The 24264-nt window shown below is 41.8% G+C and overlaps 1 protein-coding gene across 1 annotated transcript in view; it reads left to right on the top strand.

Moving 5' to 3' along the window:
- The window catches only part of phf1 (PHD finger protein 1), a 33956-nt gene extending 22965 nt beyond the window's left edge, over positions 1-10991 (top strand). The window contains exons 12-15 of the mRNA XM_061718546.1: positions 2645-2723; positions 6314-6429; positions 6892-6978; positions 9707-10991. Of these exons, the coding sequence (XP_061574530.1) occupies positions 2645-2723; positions 6314-6429; positions 6892-6978; positions 9707-10136 (712 nt within the window). The 3' untranslated portion in view covers positions 10137-10991. The remainder of the gene's footprint in view (positions 1-2644; positions 2724-6313; positions 6430-6891; positions 6979-9706) is intronic.
- The last annotated feature ends 13273 nt before the right edge of the window (positions 10992-24264 follow it).

Raw genomic sequence — 24264 nt, 5'->3', positions numbered from 1 at the left:
AACCGTTAATAATCATTATTTTCTCCATATACTGCTCCCTGGCTTCCTTGTTTAAGGTATCACAGTAAATTCCAGTTCCTTTCCAGCAGTTTAACATCTTTTTTTTGCGTTCCGTCTGTTCACTTGGTGAAACAGAAAAGTCCGTCCCATCTTATTTCATTCACTATCAAAACAAATGCACGCGACGGGACAGGATCTTTCAGGCAGTACGCGCTGGTGCTCATGGGAAACGTAGTGTTCTTTCTGGTAAAGCAATACCGCTTTTGTCCAAAAGATGCCGCCAAACTCAGAAAAGCTGAAAGTTACGTTGTGCTGCTTTAAGTGCGCATGAATGGAAAAACCATGTTAATGTTTCATTTATTATCCTTTGTTTGCCAAAATAGCTGCAAACTATAATTTTTCAGAAGTCCGTTATTAAAAAGGAACTATTTTTACTTAGTTTTACTGTCGTGGCCACAAGACAGAAACCAAATATTGGTTTATGCCAACACCCATCAATATTAAGATCATGATGTTAAAGTTATTATGGTGAATACGTTTTTGGTATGTGAACCAAGCGACATGCTTGTTTATTTGCATATAAAATGTGAGCCATTTGTGACAAAACTGATTTTTAATGAGTGGAGCGATTCTGAGTCTGATTTGCTAGAAACAATAAGCCGTTCAGTGTGTTTGACACGAGTATCCTTGCTCCAAATATATTTGCTAGAACAGTCATTGCTTTCATTTGAACTTTTCACCTGCATTTTTCCACCTGTGACCCAAACTAAGCTGATTTTCCTTAAAGTAACTGGTAAAGTTATGGCTTGCAAAGGCTAAAAATCATGCTAGTAGGTAGGCTGCTGCTTCTGCTGTCGTTAACTGCTTAATTGTGTTTATTTATGGTGATTATTGTTCTACAGAAAGAAATAAGAGTTGATTAAAGTTGTAAACAGCCAACACAGCAGAGGCTGCAGGCTGTGTGTTCTGCTACGGTAGCCTCTTAGCTGTTGTTAGCCTCATCACATTGAGCAAGTCCAGCAGACTGTGGTGGATGTTTTGTTGTTTTTTTTTAGCCTTACAGGCTGTACAAATTACTTTTTGTGCTGTTCTGACTTCCCAGTTCAGGCCATCATGATATCCTTCATGGCTGGAAAAAATTGGATTTCTCAATATTCTAAGCTTCCCATCTTATACTTTGAGTGATCATGCCCCAAAAGTAAAAAAAAAAAAAAGCATTTTTCAAGGATGTGCAGTGCAAATGAATGTAGCAAGCTGACAAAAAAAACTACACGCTCGTACCAGTTAGAGTCAATCTGACAAAAATGGTCAGATTCTGATTACCAGATGATCAGGCGTCCCATCTGTAATTCTCACTTGCACAGCAGAAAAATGTAATTTCCCTCTCAACATTTTCCCTAAATCACATTTTATCCTTCAACACTTTTTCTTACCCCTCATTTAGACCCTGCTTTAACATGCATCCAACCGCAAGCAGCACCGTGCCCAGCACGCATGTTTACACCCGACATATAAATGTGATGTTCACATTTCAATGCAAATAAATACACGTTTTTTTAATTTGGAAATATCAAAAACATAGTTGTTAAAACACTAAAAAGCAAAAAAAAAAAAGGCAAATAATATCCACAACAAACTTTTTTTTTATAGCAGCTTTATTCAACAAAAGATATGTTCATTACAAATCAGGGTGTATAGAATACAAGGAAAGATGCCCAACGAAAATAGATAAGAAAAAAAAGACTTTTATTGTGGTCATTCATGCACAATATCAAATTAATTATTGCGTAAGCGGCTGTCTGTAGATATTACATGGTCTTCAAACTCCAAAGACAAAATGACCATATGTCCTGAGAGACTGGGTCTGAATCATTAGGGTTGGCTGATGCATTTTAATACCAGGTCTGAACAACGAGAATAAATCTGTTTCGTTATAATGGTTCTGTTGAGTTGTCTTGATTGTTTCCCCTAGACGGAAAGATTGAAAAAAAACCTTTAAAATCCTTAATGCGGATATAATTATGTTTATCAAGCACTTTGAGCCTCTTTTTGGGTTTCGGTTCAAAAGCCTAAATATGCTAGCGATGTCCTCTGACGCATTTTAAAACCAGGCCTGAACAACAAGAATAAATCCTTTTTTCTTTATAATGGTTTTGTTGAGATGTCTTGATTGTTTCCTCTAGATTGAAACATTGAAAAAAAAAACGTTTAAAATCCTTAACGCCGATATAATGTTGTTTTTCAAGCACTTCGAAGCTCTTTTTTCCTCGGACGCATTTTAATACCAAGTCTGAACAATGATAATAAATCCTTTTCTTTATAATGATTCTGTTGAGTTGTCTTGATTGTTTCCCCTAGATTGAAAGAAACATTTTAAATCCTTAACACTGATATAATGATGTTTTTCAAGCACTTTGAGCCTCTTTTTGGGTTTCGGTCCAAAAGCCTAAATATGCAACTTTCAAGAAAAACAACAAGACATCAAATTTTAAGTTCATGTATTAAGAAATGGCTATGTGCTTGTATTTTGCACCCATCGTTAGGCCCTTATGGTACCACAATATTAAAACTAAATACGTATACGAGGGGACTGGATGTTTGTGTGTGCTTGTATACTAATGTATGTGTTTTTTGTTTATTGCAGCCCATTGTCTCTCCCCTGCCAGAGAAGAGTGGGGGGGCCAGAGCCGCGTAAATCAAAGCGTCGCATCATGGAGACACAGGTCAGTGCCTCTGGTCCGGGAGGAGGGGGGAGGTCTGGGCCACAATACCTCCATGATCTTTTTTCTTTTTCTAATGCAGCCTGGTAAACAGCTCTCTGCGACCCAAATAACCTGTCAGTCAGGCGATGCGATGAAGATTCATTTCACAGTCTGGATCCGTCTGCCTGTCTCCTGACGGCATGTGCAGCTCGGCGCCTGTGTATTTGTTCTCCCCCGTTCTGCAGTATGTTTAATGCTTCAGAGTACACAGTTAGATTAAAAGTAGCTGTGAGGGATGAGGTGTCGCGTGTTCTGCTCCGTTAAAATGCAAAATTCAAATCCAATCTTGCGAAAACCTGCTCATGTATTTCATCAACACCTGCGGTTCAGCGCCACATTTATCATTATCATCAAACCCAATTCCCGACGGATCGCACTGAAACAAGCAACATCACACGCAGCGGTTGCTATTTTTACACAGCATCCTTAACCGTGAAGGCTCGCCCTGCTGTTTCCTCCCACACAGATCTAGGATCTGCGTGTGCGTGCACTTACTGTAATCCTGCAACAATACGCTGGCACATCCCGGCCCCTTTGTTCCCCTCTGATTGATGCTAATCTGCGTCCGTCTTGGAGGAGCGGGCTCCTTGCGGAGGGGAAAGTGAGATGGGTAGGAATGCTGATATGTGCAGCCTGGGATCACTTCCAAGTGCAGTTTGCAGTCAATTACAGTTTGGCCAGGTGGTGCTGGCACCTTGACAGTGCGGCTCCGACAGAGCACATCCATTTAAAGGCACAGACGTTGACTGAGGCCACTGAATAATAATCTCCCGTCCTAATAGTGGTGCTGGAGAAGGGGATGATAATGGGCCCGGTGTGGTGCTATACGTCACAGTCCAGTGATGAGAAATCTTTAGGTGGCTCCCTCCCAGATAATGTCTCCGGTGATTGATGGCTCTGACGATCCTCTGATGTTTTTATTTTTCATGGCTGTGTGGAGAGCCGCCTCACTAACCAGTCGTCTCCGTGAGCCGTGATGTGCACTCGATGCCGTGAAGTGGAACGCGGTACAGCTGCGTCGCGAAGCTTCGATGATCCGATCACACCCATCCCATCATCACACACTCATCCGCCTTTTTCCCTTCTGTCTCCACGGAATTCAATTCTTGCTGAGTTGCAAAATTGCCTCTTTTTTTTTATAGACGGCTGAACCTAAAGATGGGTCACACGTCTTCTTGTCAACTTAAATTCATACGTCAATTTCTGCATTGAAAGCCTGCAAAACATTTAAAAAAAGGATTGGATAGAGGGGATTATGTAATGATGTTATTTAAGCATCCTTCTGGATGTAAGGTGAAGCAGTTGCCTTTGAGGGTCACTCTGACCTGGACGACTGAGAAGCTGCAGCAGCAGGTTTAAAAACAATCTCCCGTTAAGAAAAATGGGAACGCTCTGCATATTTCCTTACTTCTTGTGAAGCTCTGACTCCTCGGACGACGCTGCATCAGGTGGAGTTGTTCATCAATATCCCATGAACTGATTATTGTGGAAACCGTTGTCAAACAATATGGGGATACGTCACCTCTCAAAGCTTTACTGTTCAAAATCGGAGCCTTATTAATCTTATCCAGAAGACCTGGGCTTCCTGGGTGGAACCTGAATGGACCGTTACACCGCTGAGAACTGAGCGCTCTTTCTTTTTTCTTTTAAAGAAATGGGTGCCATTTAGACTGGACTTGTTAGCAACAAGCCCAAAAGCCACGCTTTCCGATGGCTCTGGGGTTTGGGGAACATGAATGCAGCTCATATGCAGCATATGCTTCCAACAAGGCGAGATACTTCCCTCAAGACACATCCATGCAAACCCAGATACAGGACACGTTATCAAAGGCATGGGGTCAGGGTTTGTGAGAACCTGAGATCAAATGGTGCTTCAAGTGCTCGGACACAGTTAGACCATTGAAGAACGGTTTAGTTTTCATCTCATTGTGCCGTTCATATAAATGGTTAGGACGACATGAAGCTCTTTACGTTCAGGCCAAAGCTTCCCGGTGCTTTGTTGGGGCTAGTTCCAACAAATGTCAAACAGGCAGAGTGATTATAATTACACCCTGTCTTCGGTGTGTGAAGCTTTGAATTGGATTGTGCTTAAACGTTAATGCCAATGAATAAATATACTAATAAAAATATTATTAAAGCTGCAAGCAGTGATGAACGGGCCCTCGCGCGTGCAATTTTCCCCAATAAAGGTCAAGGACTCAAAACCATGTCCGATGACACCACCCATGAGTCTTTATGTCAAACCATTCCAAAGTTATTGCAGAGAAAAGGGACTATCACATATCGACCAATCAGAAGAAGGGACGGGGCTAATTTGCACCAATTAAGGTGAAGGAGTCAAAACCGAGTCCGATGACACCACCCACGACTCTGTATGTCATACCATTCAAAAGTTATGACAGAAAGTAGGAACTATCAAATATGGACCAATCAGATGAAGGGGGGGCGCGCTTTTTGGCGTCTATTGTCGCCACTGTAACGCTTTTGACTGAGAAAAGTAATGCGCGTCGTCGCAGGATCGAGACGCACATTTTGATGTATAACACACCTGGGTGCACGTTACGGTTCAGGCGAAGAAGCGGCCAAAGAAATGGCATAAATTGCGGCAAAATTACACGATTCATTCGATATGGCCGACTTCCGGTTCGTTTCGGCCATGGCGCCAAGAGACTTTTCTTGCGACATGATACAGGTGTGTACTGATTTTCGTACATGTACGTCAAACCGTATTGTGGGGCTTGAGGCACAAAGTTTTCTAGGGGGCGCTGTGGAGCCATTAGGCCACACCCATTAATGCAAACCATTAAATATCAAATTCTTCGCCAGGCCTGGCTTGCGTGCAAAATTTGGTGACTTTTGGGGCACGTTTAGGGGGACAAAAAGGCCCTCATTTCGTCGGAATAAGGAAAAAAAACGAGAAAAAAAATTCCTACAGATACAATAGGGCCTTCGCACTGTCAGTGCTCGGGCCCTAATAATAAAATAAATAAAAGGCATGGGGGAGAAAGAGGAGAGTACGGGTGCTGGACCGGTCCCTGATGGAGAAAGTCTGCAGAACTTTGAAACAAAAGCAAACAAACAAACACAAAAGAAGAAACGACAACAACCTCTTGGTTCCTCACTTTTGGACAAGTTTTCAGGAAAACTGAGAAAAATAACAGCTGAGAGGCTTCATGAGTTTGTATCGTCAACGCCGGAGACTTAAACTCCGGTTCATGACAATCTCAAGCAGAAACAGATGAGATAAGATATTTAGCCGTTAAGCCTCAGTAAAGCTACCCACTTCCAGCGATTATGCTATAAGCGACTTCCCAAGATATTTGCCCCTTCAGTGTTCAGTGGTCGTACTGTAACTGTTGCTGTCACGAGAGAAAACATGAACAACCATGGGTTCATACGGCCCGTAAAGGAATAAGAGTGAAAGTAAATAGAAGAAGTGCTGCTGCTTCTTCTTTTACTCATCATCCTCCCAGCTGATTTGGGGTCTTGGTTTTCGGCGTGCAGGATGATGCTGGCAGCTCATCTGTGCCTCATCTCTCCCCTGTGCTCAGGCCTCTCCACCTCCAGTCGCTGCCAACACGATTGAGCTGCTGCCATGTTGCCCTGGCTACATGGGAGGGGCCAGCCTTTACAACTCCAGGAAGTCGGAGGAGGAGCTTGATGTGAGGTGAGGACTCCCGTGCCGTTCTGTTTATGAACAGGAGCAAATAAAGCAAGACATATGTTGTTCTGGAAGAAAATGTTTTGCTGTTAAATGGCTGAGAAGATGCTTTAGGAGCCAATAGAGGCTACTTACCATAATAACCATGCTCGTGCTGACAAAAGGAGGTTTTTAGGATATAAACAACCTTCAAATTGCCACGGAGCTGGGATTATCTTCAGTAAAAACCGTTGTTGAAAGAGATTGTTTTAAATGTCAAGATTTAAATTATTTTCTTTAGCATCTCATTCAAGTGAGAGCAGATGGTTCATCTGTAGATACTGTCGAAGTGAATGAACTTCAAGCACAGGGAGTAGTGTTTCTGTTTCCCGTGGAATCTGTTCCGTATCTTGACTGCACGAAGAAGATGAAAATGTGAGATTAAAAAGGTCTAAAATTGCCGTCTTCTTCTGTGCGTTTCGTCCACAGCTCTCCACCCAAGCGGATGTACGCCCTCTACCAGTCCACGTACAACGGAAACGCTGCACTGTCTACGAATCTCCACCACTACAACAGGTTTTCCCTGTTTTATCATCTCCTCCTTTACTCTGATGATCAGCTGAGCCTTAACTTACACAACACTTTATACTTCCCGCTGTAAAATGTAAAACAAAAACATTTTAAAAGCACTTATCTAAAATAAGAATAAAGAACTTTCTGAAGTTATTAGAAAGTTTATTTTGCCGTTAAGTGCAAAAATCAGTAAATTTGGGCATTTTTTTGCCAGGATTTTTATGGAGCCAAATCAAGGCCAAAAGTTTCGCTAATTTGAAAATAAAATTTGAACCTGAAAATTATTTTTTACAGTTTCAATTATTTTTTTTTCGGTATCAGATCTTTTTTTTTTCAGTTTCAGAACTTTTTATTTCAGTTTCAAATCTTTTTTTCAGTTTCAGATCTTTTTTTTTCAGTTTCACATCTTTTTTTTCAGTTTCACTTCTTTTTTTTCAGTTTCAAATCTTTTTTTTTCAGATTCAACACTATACACTATATTCACGTGATTGGCAGTGGAAAAAACGGACACATTTCTGTTTAAAAAGCTGTTTTAGACCGTACTTGGTAGTATGTGGAAATGGGAAATTTCAAACTTTAATGTGTGGCTGTTGAACTGTACAGTCTGGCATAGTTTATTGCTTTTATACTGCAATTGGTGTCTAGTACAGCTTTTTAAACAGAAATGTGTCAGTTTTTTCCACTGCCAATCACGTGAATATAGTATATACAGTGTTGAATCATACTTCTACTGATATGTTCTGCAACCTACATTTCCTGAAGGCAACATGAGTGAGGAACGTCCCCCGCCTTCTCTGTTATGCTGTCACTCATGATGCCACGCCCCTCTCAGTTGATGCCACGCCCCCCACGCCAGATCTGGGCCAAAAGTCTGAAACTGAAAAAAAAATTGAAACTGAAAAAAAAAGATTTGAAACTGAAAAAAAAGAAGTGAAACTGAAAAAAAAGATTTGAAACTGAAATAAAAAGTTCTGAAACTGAAAAAAAGATCTGATACCGAAAAAAAAAAAATTGAAACTGTAAAAAAGAATTTTCAGGTTCAAATTTTATTTTCAAATTAGCAAAACTTTTGGCCTTGATTTGGCTCCATAGATTTTTCCCTCGTCGGGTGTTTTTCTTATTTTTAATAATCTCATGTTATGTATTGAACTATTAAACTTAATTTGTGTAGGTCGTCTCGAGGCATGTTACACAAAAAGCAAACAGTTTTACTGCAAAGCAGTTAAATGGATATAATTCAATTCAATTCAATTTCACTGCAATCAACCACCCTGAGCGAGTCTGAGGTGACGGTGGATACAAACACGTCCCTGTCAACAGGAAACCTCCAGCAGAGCCGAGCTCGGGCCACCGGCCTCTGCTGGATGGGGTCGGGTGCCGACATTCCCACTTCAAAGGCTGAAGCCGATGGAGAAGAAGGAAAACTTTCTGGCGACCACTAGAGTTTGGCTCCAAAACTGAGCCAGTCTCCTTTTAAGATGTCAAAAGTTGTTTACAGTTTGGTCCAAACTGATGTATAATTAGGGGCATGATCTTTTGATTCGCAGCTGACACAACCATGGAGATCTGCCATCACTTTTATTACCTAGTTCTTATCCCTCCATTGACCTCTGTGCAAAGCCTCTGAGCTTTGAGTAAAAGGCCTTCAGCATCTTCATTCACATCTTAAAGGTAATATGTTTTATTGGCTGAAAAACTTTACAAACGGTTTCTAAAAGGTTTTATTCGAAATTGAACGGCACCAGCATTGCTTAGGTCTTTCCCTCTTGGCATTGTGTTAAACGTAGATCATGATGCACCACAACCACAAACTGCCCGAATGTTTGCCTTTATACTGGTCATCACATTTGCTGATGATGAAGTCTTATTATTAGCAGCGCCTGGCTCGGAAAACCAATGAAAGCACTAAAGGGACGCTTAGAATTGCTGAAATTGTTTTTTTTTTTTTATAATTGCAGTGAAATAAGGCCACGTTTACACATAGCCTGGGTATTTACAAAAACGGATATTTTCCCCTCTACGTTTTCAAAAATATCCTCGTTTACACGGACTCGCATGAAAACGCTGTTAACGTCATGCCAGCCAATCAGAATCCTGGAAAAAACATCAACAAATGACACGTGTAACTTCCAGTTAAGGCTGATTTATGGTTCCGCGTTACACCAACGCAGAGCTTACGGCGTAGGGTACGCGGCGACGCACACTGTACGGCGCGCATCGCCGCGTACCCTACGCCGTAGGCTCTGCATCGATTTAACGCGGAACCATAATTCAGGCTTTAATTCCAAGACGGAACGAGAGTCTGAGAAAATTTAAAACAGGTAAAATAAAAGAAAATATTGACGGTGGCCAAACAAATTGTAAACACAGGTCGCACTCATGACGCTGCTGGTGACGTTTCTGTCGCATAATGTGACGTAAATCTCCGTTTTCCTCCGTTTTCCTCTGTTTAGACGCAAACGTGAAAACAGAGTTTTTGAAAATCTCCACTTTGGCCGGAGTTTTCAGAAATGATCGTTTTTGGTGACTTTGACCTCCGTTTTCGTGTAAACGAACGGCCAAAACGCATGAAAACGCCTCCGTTTTTGCCCCGTGTAAACGGGGCCTCAGTGATATTTTGTTAATTTGAGGTTGTACTTGCTCAGCTAGACCCACTGCAATCAGACGAGTTTTGTTATACTATTATATCAAAAGAATTGAGTCGTTTCCTCGCCTTTGTTTCTGTTCCCAGCCTAGAGGACAGTTGCCGGGTACCACCTCCGTGCTTTCCGTACCCCGTCGAAGGCAACGGAAACCACCACCACCACCACCACCACCACCTGCACCAGCACCAGCACCAGCATCAGCACCACAGCCACCACCACAGCCACCAACACCAGCCAGGGCAGAAGCAGCCCGAGCCCCTCATCCTCCGTGACGTACCTCATTATCAGCCCACCTGCACGGCTGGCGGAGGAGACGCCGGAGGAGGTGGAGGCGGAGACGGGGGCGGGGGCGGGGGCGGGGGCGGAGGCGGAGCGGGGCTGGGCGACGGAGGCAGGGACGGGACTGTGGCCAGGAGCTGGGGAGGAGGGGAGGCGGTGAGGATCTTGGCAAGGCGTGTCACACCAGAAGGGAAGGTGCAGTACCTGGTGGAGTGGGAGAACGTGAGTTTGTACTGAGAGAGCAGACGCGAGACGCAGGGACTGTTTTCCAGTTGCCACAGGACTTCTGAGTATTGAACATGTGGCAAGTGTTTGTAGTACAAACTAAAATCCCCACACGTTGCAGATCCAGGTTGCTCTCATAGTATCACCTCTGTTCCTCATCATTATACCGTCACTACACGTTACTAAATATCCCTCTTTACTGGTGTTTCTCTGATATTTGTACTGTTAACTTTGGAATATGCCTTTGCATTTATCATGTTTTATAGTGGTGAGGGGAAATATTTCAGCCTCCAGATGATTGGACAATGTTTGGGCCTCATTCAGCTGAACATATGAAATAAACATTGCTGCAGATATTCAATTTTAGAGTAGAAGACTCGCTACTATCTCAGTATTTCAGCTTAGTTACCACAGATAACTGTACAACAATGTTCCAGTTAAGATAAAGCCGACAGAAACAGCAACTACAGCTAGCTGGACTAAACGTTACCTCTGTATTTTATTTATTTTATCCCTTATTATTCAGGGCCGTGCTGAGGTCCCCAACCCAGGGCAGGGATGTGCAAGTTTCTCGTGGCATGGCTTGCAATCAACCCCAGAGTTTGATTATAATGTGAAAATTGTCCTTGTCTATGTGTACCCAATAACCCCCCCCGGCAACGTGATTGTGTAAAAAAAAAACTAAAACGATGCCATAACTTCCGTCAGCGGTGTTACGAATCAGTGGCCAGCAGCTTATGTGACTGCTACCTGTCTCCAGCTATGGGAGCGTGCAGTCGTCAGTCCATCGTGATTACTTAGCCCTATGTCAGTGCGGTTACATGCATATCTAATCAAGCTATTACAACAATCTAACTAAGGATTAAACTGGAGTTTCAGATAAGCTAAGGTGTAAACATGGCTTTTAAAACCTCGATATCGGTCGGATTATGGCAACAATTCGACTTTCTGTTAGTGCATGTAAATGTACTGTTTTCATTTCATTGGGTATCTATCAGTGTAAATGTTCCCGCTAACCAGGTTACATAGTGCAACTGGAAACCCAGGGATTGCCGTCGTAGTCCAGCTAAGTGATCTAGGGTTACTATTACGTAGCCTCATTCAGCTATCCGTGCAAACGTAACAGAATTACAGCTATCAGTGTTTCTGCATTTGTGAAGCTGACGGATGTGACGGTTGAGTCCTTGAGGAAAGTGCTGAATAATGTTCTGACCAAATACGATGTCTCTTAACCACATCTGTTGATGTTTTTATATGTAGATATAGCAGTTAGCCGTTGAACATTCCAGTCATGGTTTTTAGTTAAAGTTCTGTGAAATGTTGGTCTCTCATGTCTGTCCCAACTTTAATAACGCACCGTCCAATTATTGCTAATTTATTGTTTTGTTTGAAATATTACACAGAATCTGACAGTAAACTCAGCGGCGGCTAACTTGACTTCAGCTCTGCTGCTGCAGGCTAACGCTGGCATCAGAATATAATCATACATAGTTACTTCTGCACAAGTGTCACTAGAATTAACCATGACAAGAAACATGATGGTAAAAACAGTACGGACCAGCCGGGGAGCAAGGGAAAGGTAAGACAAGATATACACGTGGGAGCTGATGAGACACAGGTGCAAACAATCAGGGCAGATGGGAACAAAGGAAGTCAAGACAAAACTAAAACACAAGGAGACAGGTTTTCAAAATAAAACAGGAACAGAAATACAAAAACTGTGGCATAGGTAATTTATTTCGCCATTTAAGCTAGGCCTAGCAATCCACTTCCCCTCAGTACGGTCACATGCTCATCTAAATCGAGCTATTAGCAACAATCTAGCTAAGGATTTCACTGGATTTTCATAGAAATCCAAGTAAACGTGCGCTGGAAAAGGATCCAATTATTGAGTGAGCTGCATTTGACTCTGCAACGCTAGGTGGCGCCACACGCCTTTTCATGTCTGCATTCTTCTGGTTATTTAGAACAATTAGTAAACAAACACGGCAGATTTGAAACAGACTCAGAAGGAGGACCTCTAATCAAACTCTGGGGTGATGGTTTATAAGCTAATTAACTAAACTGTCGAGGTATCCCTGGAAATACTGGGATTTAGGCCTATATGTCAAAAAGGTTTCAAAATTGTTTCCAACCAAATTAGGTGCGTTTGTTGGGGACTTAAATCGACACAAGGCTGCATCGTGAAGGTTGAAAACAGGATTTTTCAAGGTAAATGTGTTTATCAAAACCAAGGAACAAGAACGCTATAGTGCTAAGTGCACATTTATCACCGTGTAGTTAATGTCCGCGTGGAGTTGAGTAAGAGAATTAGCTGATAAACTTAGCAGAGACGAATGCTCTGTCATCAGTAAGAGGCTCGGTGACAGCAGCGCGGCGGCGGCCGGCTGCTCAAAAGCATAGTCACCTTCTAACGGCCATAAATATAACAAACAACACATGCAGCTTTGTGTTTTTGGCTAACGGCGGCCTATACCTCGTTGTAGCGATCCAACTCCATAAACAACTGATTCTCTGGAGGCTTTCAGATTTTTTCTCACCACTGTATGTTAATAGGAGATTGTATACACGTTATTATGGGGTTATTTATTTGTTACATTAGATTTTGTCATACATGATTCACACTTAGACTGCTGTATGTCTTAGAGATAGGAGCCACAATAGGGCTTTTGTATTATAAATAGAATTATTTATTCACATTTATTGCTATAATGGAATAATTTTATTTTATCTATTAATTTATTTACTTTGACGTGGTTGCATAGTGCCTAAATGACTTGTGTACCTGCTGGCTGGTTGGCAAAATTGAGCTAGCCAATCAGACGATCAGAAATCCATCCCGCTACAGGTCCTTTTGGAAAAATGTAAAAAATAAAAGGCGCGTAAAGTAGGACCAGTTTTTATGTTGGAAAGAGTTTTTAATCAGGACAAGACTGTGATATAACTGTACATTCCAAGCTTCAGAAATAGTTCTATATTAGTAGTGCCGTATATGGTCACAGACACGCCGTGAACATGGACTTTATCTCTGGAGAGTTAGGTGAAAGTGAAATGAACTGCAGTGGCAAAAAAAAAAGCTGTGTGCTCTGGTTTTCTGCTCTCGTTTGCTTTTAAATGAGATCTGTTTTTTATCAGTCACATTAATTGACAAACACAATGTGCTAAAGTTGATGCCGGACCACACAAAATTACATTTCTCTTGTTTTTTCCTTGACTTTTTGTTGAACACACCCGTTAAAAATGTGTAGAGCTGGTGGAAAAAAGTAAAGGACCCCCTTTGAAGTTAATAATTGATCAAACTGATCGGATCAGAGCTGGACCGCTTCAGTCGCTCCTTTTTTTCTGCAGCTCTTCTTATTCTTCACTTCTGCTAGTCTCCAGTGGACAGCCACCATGTGGAGGACCACAATCCTACAACCTGGGAATTTATTTTCCCCTATGATGGAGGTTTAGTCCCCCAAGGAGGTGAAAGAAGCCGAAATCACGACGCCCCTCCACCATACTGTGAATTAATGCAAACGTGAACACTTTAAGATTAACGTTAGTCCCTCACTCAGGCAGATCAACTACTCCTGACTGCATGTTTGTAGAGATCACACGTCAGCAGATCGTCTCTATGAGCGTCTAAGTGTCTTTAATTTATACCAGTTGCTGACTGATAAACATTCAATCACGTAATCGGTCCATGATTTCTCATTCACCAGCGGCACTGCGAATGCTTAATGGGTGTGTTCAATAAAGACGTGAACTTATTCAACTTGTTCATGTGACTCAGATGAAGATTGGATCACATTTGCTGCAAACTAATGCAAAAAAACCCCAACAACTAGTAAATTCCAAAGGGGTTCACATACTTTTTCTTGGCACCTTAAACATCCATGTTCTCTGCAGCTTCAACTCCCGACTCCTGAGTGAAACCTGCAGCACCGCCCGCTCCGTCGTTTAGGAGGCGCAGCCGAGGCGTTCAGGGCGTATACGTCCCGGCGGTGGTCCGGGGTTTCCTCCCCGCGTTTGTGGAGACGGGTGGAGGTGGAGATGTTTCTCTTTCTGTAAACAGGTCAAGCAAATCAAGAATAATCTTCAAGTTTCAGAGTTTATATTTTATACAGAAGTTTAAGTCAGTCAAGTTACACAACGCTTATGAGGTTCACCTCTTTTAAAGAAAAGGCAAAAAAGAAAAGGCAAATCCAGCACATGTAGTCAAACCGTGCAAAAATGCTCAGATTTCATTTAAACTGCAACGTCTCTGTCGAGTCAGCTCCAGTGGTCTGATGTTGCGATCTGAATCCTCCTCAGTGACTCGCTGACTGTAGTTTACTAAGAAGGGATGTGGGGAACCTCTCTGGTGGTGATGAATGTATCCGTGTGTTTTCTATGGTATGTCTATACCCGTCAAGTGCTCGTTATAAGTTGTACTGTTGGTGGAAGTCAAACAGATAAGTATAAAACCATACGGGAGGAAGTAAAAAAAACTAAACATCATCAGTGAGGAAAAAAAAAACTAAAAACATTCGTTTTCGGGAGAAGTATTCTTCACTTTCTGATTAGTAACCAGGTCCAAGATCAGTTTGATGTATTTTTTTGGAAGAAATTATGTTTGTACATGTATTCTCTGCGTTAACACAACTAGTATGTATCAATAATGATAATAATAATAATAATAAAAAAGTGTTTCCCCATATGGAATTTGGTCTTCAGCTTTCACAGATTCATGTCCATGTTTGTCTGAATTAGGTTACGGTTTACTCCCCTGTTTTCTCCTTCTAAATCTGTCCATTTTCTTTCTGACTGGTGCAGCAGGGGGTCAATTTTTTATTTTTTTTATTTTTTTATTCGCAAATAGGTGTGTGGACGTGGTGGACGTGGGTTCAACTACAGTAGTTACAGAGAGGTGAGGACGCTCAGTCGTCCAGGTCACGGTCGCCATCCAGGCCTGAGTCAGAGCAACTCTGGGAGAAAGGAGCTCTTTGTAAGAAAGTCACCTCATTTCAAAACTTTGAAGGTCGTCTGAGTGCGACAGCAATTAAACCTGAAGTATGAAGCAGCAGAAATGAACAGAAATGATAGTTTTCCTTTTTAAAAAGGGGAAGCAGAGGAATGGGGCTCTTCGGCCTCCTGGATCCTGGAGTCGGCGTGGCAGACTGGGCTACTGGTCCAACGCCGCGGGCTATTCGGCCCCTAAAGGCCGGGACACACCAACCCCATAATCGGCTGTCGGACGGCGTCGGCGAGGTCGGTGACAAGAGTCGGGTTGGTGTGAGTGATGTGCGGATCGATACTGAAACATCGATACTTCCGATACCAGATCTGTTTGCTCTAAAATTGATTCTCAAATGAAAATATTGATACTTTTGATACTTCAGTCTTTTGTGATAATGTATATCGTTAACAGAATATGGTGGAAAGTAACTAAACTATTCAGATTTTGTCTAAATGACATGCTCCTAGTTCTTATTTTTGTTTATTATTCTCTTATTTATTTTAATGCTTTTTATTTTTTTTCTTAGGATCTTTTTTTAGTGATGGAAACACCTTTTTCAAACACTGGTTTTTCTGTTGTTGTAACAGCTCGGCTATATTATGAATGAGGCTGCTACCTCAGTATACTTCTGACTTTAAAATAAGTAGATAAATAAGTGACTGATGTCTTGTATTATAAACTATCTAAAATACAGCATTTTTTTTAGATTTACTGGGCACATTAGGTGTATTTCCACAATGTATCGGTATCGAATCGGTATTGCCAATAGCAGCCTGAATTTTACTCAATATCCGATCGGAAGGAACTCGTGGTATCCAACATCACTAGTTGGTGTGTCCTGTGCTGTCGTCCATCGAGGTGCTAGCCGTCGGTTTTTCTGATTGGTGGAGTGGTAGCCCTTGACTAACGAATCAGGACTAACCGGAAATGACGATAGTAAACTTACTAGATAAACAGCGATGGCACAGTAGCTACACTACACTCTATCATCGTGTCGGTTTGAATTTGGCTAGTATTTGATTGTATTATATTTTAATTATTATATACTTATTTTAAATCCTTCTTGACTTATTTCATATGTGAAAACAGCGGGCTCTGTTCAGAACTCGAGACTAAAGCGGCCCGTCATTTCCGGTTGTTCTTTTTTCTTTAGTTTTTGTGTGCAGAACGCTTTAGTCGGCGTTGGGTTGACAAGAGCCGACTTTAAGCCCGACGGCTTTTCCCCCGACGGTCGGCCGTTGGGTCGATGTGTCCCGGCCTTAAAGGAACCGAACAAAAGTGGGGTCCACATTGCCGGTGACACGTTCCTCCAGGTTGTAGTTGGACTAAGAGGAAAAGGTCTTGGAGAAGCAGCTGGTCTGTTAGCGAGGGCTGCCAGGAAACGGCCTCTGCTGCCAACGAGGTTCACAAAAGTGCATTTGATCAAACAAAACAAGATTCCTGCAACAATGACTACGTTTACATGCAGTCAAAATTCGGGTTATTACTAATATTCCGGTTACTGAAACATTCGGAATATTTCGTTTACATGCGTGAGCAAACAGGGTAATCCCTGTATACATGGTAATTAATTATTCGGCATATCTCGATCAAACCAGCGACGCACGGTGAACGTGATGACGCAATAAGCGTCATTTCCGCTTCTTCTTCCTGTATCCAAATTCAAAACAAATGCTGCTTCGCGCAACTTTTCGCTCACCTTCTTGTAAATCTAGCTATCCCAGTACTTTCTACCGTCTACTAATGCCAAAATGTTCATATCCTTCATTACATTTATGAAGTGATTAGTCTCCTCCTCACTCCAAAAGTGTGGCGTGGTCTTGCGTTTCGCCGTGTTTATAAGAACTTCCTGGACTCAAAAGACCAGGATTCCTTGCGAACAGAGCATGCGCAGAAAACAAATTCCTGTTCCGTTTGATGGGGATATCCCGTTCGGCGTTTACATGACTGAATATTTGGCTTTTAAAAGGAGTAACCCAGGGGTCATATTCGGGTTTTTAACAACCGGAATATGAGCAAATTTGGGTTATTCAAAGGGGTTATTGGTGTTTACATGGCCGTGCAAATTCGGGTTATTGCCAATATTCGGGTTTTAAAAGGGTTATTGATGCATGGAAACGCAGTCATAGTTTCACCAGCGGACGAGATCAAAGTGATGTTTTCATGAACCAAACACAGCATCTTGTGGTAGTTCGGGGTTCCTCTGCAGTGATGGGAGCTGGCCGTCTCAGAGTCACTGACCTGGACAGGAACTCATTTGTTTCTTTATTCCTGAGGCTAGTATTACCCCTTTACCACCAAACCGGTTCCAGGGCTGGTTCTGGGCCAGTGCTGGTGCTGGTTCACAACTCGTTCAACTTTGGAACCAGCTGGTTAGCTTGTAGCTCACCCGTCTGACAGCTGAAACCTGGTCACAATCCAGTCATGCAACAGGAAAATAACCCGGAGCACATGTAAGCAAAGATTCTTCCAAATGAAATGGAAATGGATCTTTGCGTTAAACGAGCGCCCAAAGACCTCAATGACCTGAAGCAATATTGTAAAGAGGAATTGACCAAAATGATTTGAGAGGCTGATAAAGTCATTCAGGAAACATCGATTTCAAGCTTTTAAGGCTAAAAGATGGAAAGACTTCTGCAGTATTACGTTTCCCTGAGGGGGGTTCTTGAGTCTTTCAGATCTAAGTGCTTTAAACCCTCATAATCAGACCCTCAACCCTTAAAATCAAAATAATACTGACACCAGTTCCTTGTTCCTGTGATCGCTGCTGTTGTATCTGGAAATCAAACAATGCTCTGAAAATCCAGACAAATTAATCTGATGGGACTGCTGATCTGCGCTGCTGCCAAATGTGTCCTGGAGGAAGGTTTAACTGCCTTTTCTCTTCTGGCAGAGATTTGACGGTTAGTGCCGACATGAAAGACAGATGTTTGTTTTGTCTTCGTGCCATTTCTCCAGACGAGTGCCGAAGCCAAAGAAGGACTGATAAGAAGAAAAACGACACATATTATCTGGGAAAAGTCCTGTGATGTGTTTTGTTTCATCGCTGCAGAAATCTAGCTGCTCTTTCTTTTTACATTATGTGACATAAAATGTGTGCGTAGCTGCCAATGTTGGGGTGGCATTTAAATCATTTTTCATACTGTAAACACTTATATATACATTTATATATATAACATAAATATAAATACATCTGTGCCAACAGGTATTGGTTAGTTGTGTGTGTGGTGTTATCTCAGAAGTCTGGGGGAGTGTCAGTGCGTCACATGATACACCTTCAGACTCACTTACAGAAGGAGGGAAACATGATTACTGATGAATGTCTGGATGTTCACGTTGATGAATTGGGCTTTCTGAGATTCATATAAATTTTATTATTTATATTTATATATTTTCCATTCAATTGAAATGTAATGTCATTTAAGATTGTTTTCCACCCAATATTTGTTGTTATCTTCATGGAATAAGTGGTAACAGGAAGGGGAGTGTCATTTTTCTCGTGGCCTGTTGATTATTTTGTGCACTTTGGGTTAAAAACACACACAACAAATTGGTGGTAAACAACAATTGTATCCATCCCTGGAGCCTCTGCCAGCTCAATACGGGGACACGGCAGGGTACATCCTGGACAGATTGCCAGTCCATCGCAGACAATCGTGTTTGTGCAGGAAATAATTTCACTCCCGAGCAGATTTGTGCTTGTAGCTGCTTCATTTGGCCACTAGATGGAGACAGCGCTTCGACAGTCGCGCCAAAGGCGGGTTCCGCTGCGTGCTGCATTCAATGCCAATATGAGTTCAAAATTCTTTCTTTCTTTCTTTCTTTCTTTCTTTCTTTCTTTCTTTCTTTCTTTCTTTCTTTCTTTCTTTCTTTCTTTCTTTCTTTCTTTCTTTCTTTCTTTCTTTCTTTCTTTCTTTCTTTCTTTCTTTCTTTCTTTCTTTCTTTCCTTCTTTCCTTCTTTCCTTCTTTCTTTCTTTCTTTCTTTCTTTCTTTCTTTCGACGGCGTATTTCATTTTTGTTCTAGGATAGTTCATTTTATGCCAAATGATAACTGAGGAGAGTTTCTTCCCCCAAGCTGTTGCTCTGATGAACTCTCATCACTCGTAGAGTCTCAGAATATCAATCACCGTGCAATAATAATAATAACAACACAATCATATGCTGTGACAATGCATCTTCCAATAATCATGTCTACTTCACATCTTTCACTTTTTTTAAATTGCATATATGTTAATAAGAGCTGTCATTTGTCTATTACCTATTTACTGTACAGTGAGCCAAAATAACCGAGTAAAATTCCATGTCTTGTCTGACCTGAAATAAACATGATTCTGATTCTGATTCTGAGAGTTCAGTGTAGTCAGCCAATGCTTAAAGATATATTTTAAAATGATTAATTTGAAATGTGTGTTATGTGTAATTCTAAGAATGTTATTTATTTAATTTTTACTCTAAAGATTCTACTTTAAGTAGAGTTGAAAACAACCGCAACAACAACAACAAAACCACATCTACTTTTATTAGAGGGATAAAAATTATCCCCAGTCGAATGATTTATGTTTCCCAGGTTCCCCAAAGGCAGCACACGACAGCTCAGGAGCCATTTGGGCTCCACAACTTTTTATTGTCTAATAACATCAGTTGAAACCTCTGGTGTTTATGTTCTGTAAATGCATCTTTCCTTGTGTCCATTGTGTCAGCGTTTCCTTCATGTCGTAAAATGACATGACTGGACAGGATTTTTAGATGAAATAACGGCCTATATGACTATTTTACTGACTTGACAAAGGCCCGAATTCGGATATCCACGGGTTTGAAGTGTTTCCTTAATGTGTGTGTGTTCCTTTTCTCATTTCTCTGACATTTTAGGAATACTGTGAGCCCAGTGTGGAGTTCTGATGACGGACGGTTGGTGTTTCAGTGGGTGGTTTGTGTGGGTTGCTCTGCTCAGACTTCCGTTCTCAGTCCAAAAAAGGTAGCTTGTCTTTTTGTTTTGTTTTTTGCATCATCTCCTGTGAGCTTGATGCAGGAGTTGATTGCTCTGTTTTTCTCTTCCTCCATGGATAGATTGGCAACAATGAGTGATACCGGAGAAATTATGGCACATTTATATTTCTGTCTGTAAAATCTGACATGGTATTAAAGAAAGAAAAAAAAAACAGTGGTGGAGATGCACAGGTCCATCAGCAGATGAGGCTGGAGACGGTCCTGATGTTGATGCGCCAGTCAAATTAGCCTTTAACTTAACCGTAGCAGCTGTAATGGATAATGTAATGGGTCAAGTTGGTCTGTTCCATTTATCTCGGAATTTGGAACTTGGAATGATGTCACATCTATTTTGAACTTGTTTGAGTTGCAAAGTCAGAAAATGAAAACTGTCCAAACGTTGCTGCTAGCCACTGTTAACAGTAGTAATGCACAACACTGCACTTGGTGTTTAGTACATACAAACACCACAGCAGCATTATTTCATGGGGATTTTTATTAAACTTTTGTTTAATAAACTCGCTTGTGAGTTTTGCGAATGTAAGTTATTATCTTGAAATATTGTCCTGCGAGACTTCTTAGAACGAGATTCCAGAGAGTGATGCTCAAGCAGAGACTTGTCATCAGAAGAAAGAAGATTATCTCGACTTTAATGACGATGGGCGGAAACATCTTTAGTTTTGGAGAAATTATTGCAACTATTGCTATTATCGCTACTGTAAAAATAGTCAACAGCAGATGAAGGCAGCGTTTTTCACACGACCAATGACGTCACATCAAGTGACGCTGGAGCTCAACAAATGTGACAAGTGTTTCTGTGAGACTTTTGCTCTAAACTCACCTGGACAAGTCTCACGTCTCATTTCTTTGCAATATTTAGGATTTACGCAATTTTCGTGGTAATGGAAACTCACAGAAACTTAATGTGACTAAAAGAAAAACCTATTATAAACAGTAAATTAGTCTTTGCTTGGCTCGTGAGATCAACTGCCAGCTGGATTTTGTTAAACTCAGGGCTGAAATGTCCAACTAGGCTCTAAATGACAAATCCAACCATGTTTAGAGGGTTCATGACTTTTCTTAAGTCATATAGGGGTTTCACACTAAATCTGAACTCCCAAAACTCTCAGCCAAGCAAGGGGCGCTGTAATTGGTCCCTATCATTTTAGTGCACGTTTCTGTTGTAATCCGATTATGGGTTTGAATGTGAACATGTAATCTCTTACTCGACCCATATTTATTCATTTACCTTTCATGTTATTCAGAAGATGAGATAAAAGATGCATTATCAGCGTAATTCCTGAAAAGAACATTTAAATGGCGACCTAAGTAATTTATACAAACCCGCCTCCCCACAGCAAACACGCACTTGTGAAGCCTGCAGCACAAGACTGAATTACAGTCACTCCGACATTATTCTCGTAGCTCATCTTCTCACTGCTGTTCTGTCGATTTCTGCTGCTTTGTTGAAAAATGCTACCGCTGCATAAACCGATAGCGTCTGTCTATCGATTTTTGCTACCCTATCAAAAAATGCTACCTAATGGTTTTCTACCTTTGCAGAGCTACAATTTTACTGTGTTTTACTCCCTAGACCACTTCCTTTTCCCCCAAGTGGTCCTTGTCGCTTCCCAATCCGTCATTGTAAATAAGAATGTGTTCTTAATGACCTGCCTGGTTAAATAAAGGTAAGTGACTGACTGAATATCAAATAAAGCGATAGAATTGTTTTTTTTTCTCTTTATCGTATAATGTTCACAAAGTGTAATGCGATTCATGTCATGGGTAATGTATTTTGAAGGATCAAATACTCAATATCCCATATTATCAATTTTAAATCAATATTTCAGGGGTAGCATAATTTGATAGGCCAGTAATATCCTATCAAATAATGCTCCCTTTGAGGATGTCACCGTTAACAGCAGACCATATGACTGGGAATTTATTATTAGGACCCGAGCACTTACAGTGCGAATGCCCTATTGTATCTGTAGGATTTTTTTCTTTTTTTCTTTTTTTCTTTCTTTCTTCTGACGAAAGGAGGGTCTTTTTGCCCCCCTAAACGTGCCCCAAAAGTCACCAAATTTTGCATGCAAGCCAGGCCTGGCGAAAAATTTGATATTTAATGGTTTGCATTAATGGGTGTGGCAAAATGGCTCAACAGCGCCCCCTAGAAAACTTTGTGCCTCAAGCCCCACAATACGGTTTGGCGTACATGCACGAAAATCGGTACACACCTGTATCATGTCGCAACTTAAAGAAAAGTCTCTTGGTGCCATGGCCGAAACCGAACAGGAAGTCGGCCATTTTGAATGAATCGTGTCATTTTGGCCCAATTTATGCCATTTCTTCGGCCGTCAAAGGTATAGTCTTTGATTTTGGAGAACTAGCAAGATTTGAAAGTCATTTTTAGACACAACAATGAACGCATACCGCAAAAGTTGTGTCTCGGCGGAGAAACCCGACGTCCCAGCAAAATGAGCACAACACAGAAGTGTTCAGAACAGCACACACACTGAAGGCTGATTTATGGTTCCGCGTTACACCAACGCAGAATAGTGCGCGTCGCCGGCGTAGGCTACGGCGTAGCCCTACGGCGTAGCCGTGGCAACAGAGCCTGCACGGCACCGCCAGCCGCACCGCCAGCCGCACTGCCAGCTGCACCGCCAGCCGCGCCGCCAGCCGCACCGGCGCTCTACGCCCTCGCCGGGATGAAGACGCCTCCATCCCCACGGATCCCCGGTATGGGGGTGGGGGGGGGGGGTTACACTGGGACACTCTGAGCCGAGGAGGACCCGTGGGAAGTGGACACGGGGGCTGGAGGCAGAGTGCGCGCATGGGACAGAGGGGGACGTGGGCGGGACTTAAAATTAAGGCATCTGATTGCTTCTTTCCCCCCTGCCAAGCCTCTGGTCCTCTGACCAATCCGTGCCATTCGGAGCGCAAAAAACAGATTGGTTAGAGTTTTTACAGGATTAAAGCTGTCAGAGAGGTTGGATATTTTTCTTTCCTTTTTCTGAACACATTATTCACTGGCTACTCTCAGGATGGAAGGACCATTTCACCCAGTATAACAATAAATGTTTTTGAATACAGACTATACCTTTAACTGTGCACCCAGGTGTGTTATGCATCAAAATGTGCGTCTAGATCCTGCAACGACGCACATTACTTTTCTCAGTCAAAAGCGTTACCGTGGCGACAATAGACGCCAAAAAGCGCCCCCCCCACCCTTCATCTGGTTGGTCCATATTTGATAGTTCCTACTTTCTGCCATAACTTTTGAATGGTTTGACATAAATACTCGTGGGTGGTGTCATCGGACTCGGTATTGAGTACTTGACCTTCATTGGCATGAATTAGCCCCGCCCCTTCTTCTGATTGGTCGATATTTGATAGTTCCTATATTCTGCGATAACCTTTGAATGGTTTGACATAAAGAGTCATGGTTGGTGTCATCGGACTTAGTTTTGAGACCTTTGTCTTTTTTTTGGTGAAAATTGCACGCGTGAGGGCCCGTTCATCGCTGCTTGCAGCTTTAATTGTTGTTGTTATTGTTGTTTTTATTATAAGTGTAGTTATGCAAGGAATGTATGACTGTATGTATTTATGTCTTAGATGTTATCCTTTGTGTAATATTTTATGTACTTTATGGACCCCAGGAAGATTAGTGGTCGCCAAGGCGGCAGCTAATGGGGATCCATCCAATAAACAAATAAACAACTAACAGCAGTGTGGACTGAAGGGATGCAAGAAATTATGGGCGTGGCAATCCAACTTTAAAAATCGACTCTGCGCGTGCGCAGAACCACAAAGTAGCAGTTCTCGACGGGTAGCATGGATTGACAGAACACCGGTGTTCTACTTTGTGGTTCTGCGAACGCGCACAGTTGATTTTCAAAGTTTGATTGCCACGCCCATATTTTCTTGCATCCCTTCAGTCCACGCTGCTGTTAACGGTGACATCCTCAAAGGGAGCATTATTTGATAGGATGTTTCTGGACTATCAAATGATGCTACCCCTGAAATATTGATTTAAAATTGATAAATTGAGGGGTAAGTATGCTGACATTCATCCTACAGTGGCAGTGAGTTGATTAGTATCTTACCTGAATGCATTAAGTGACGGGAGCATTATTTGATAGGATGTTACTGGACTATCAAATTATGCTA

Source organism: Cololabis saira, chromosome 3 (genome assembly GCF_033807715.1).
Source record: "Cololabis saira isolate AMF1-May2022 chromosome 3, fColSai1.1, whole genome shotgun sequence".
Classification (NCBI taxonomy): domain Eukaryota; kingdom Metazoa; phylum Chordata; class Actinopteri; order Beloniformes; family Belonidae; genus Cololabis; species Cololabis saira.
The sequence above is the reverse complement of the archived record's forward strand: the minus strand, read 5'-3'. Positions and strand labels throughout refer to the sequence as shown.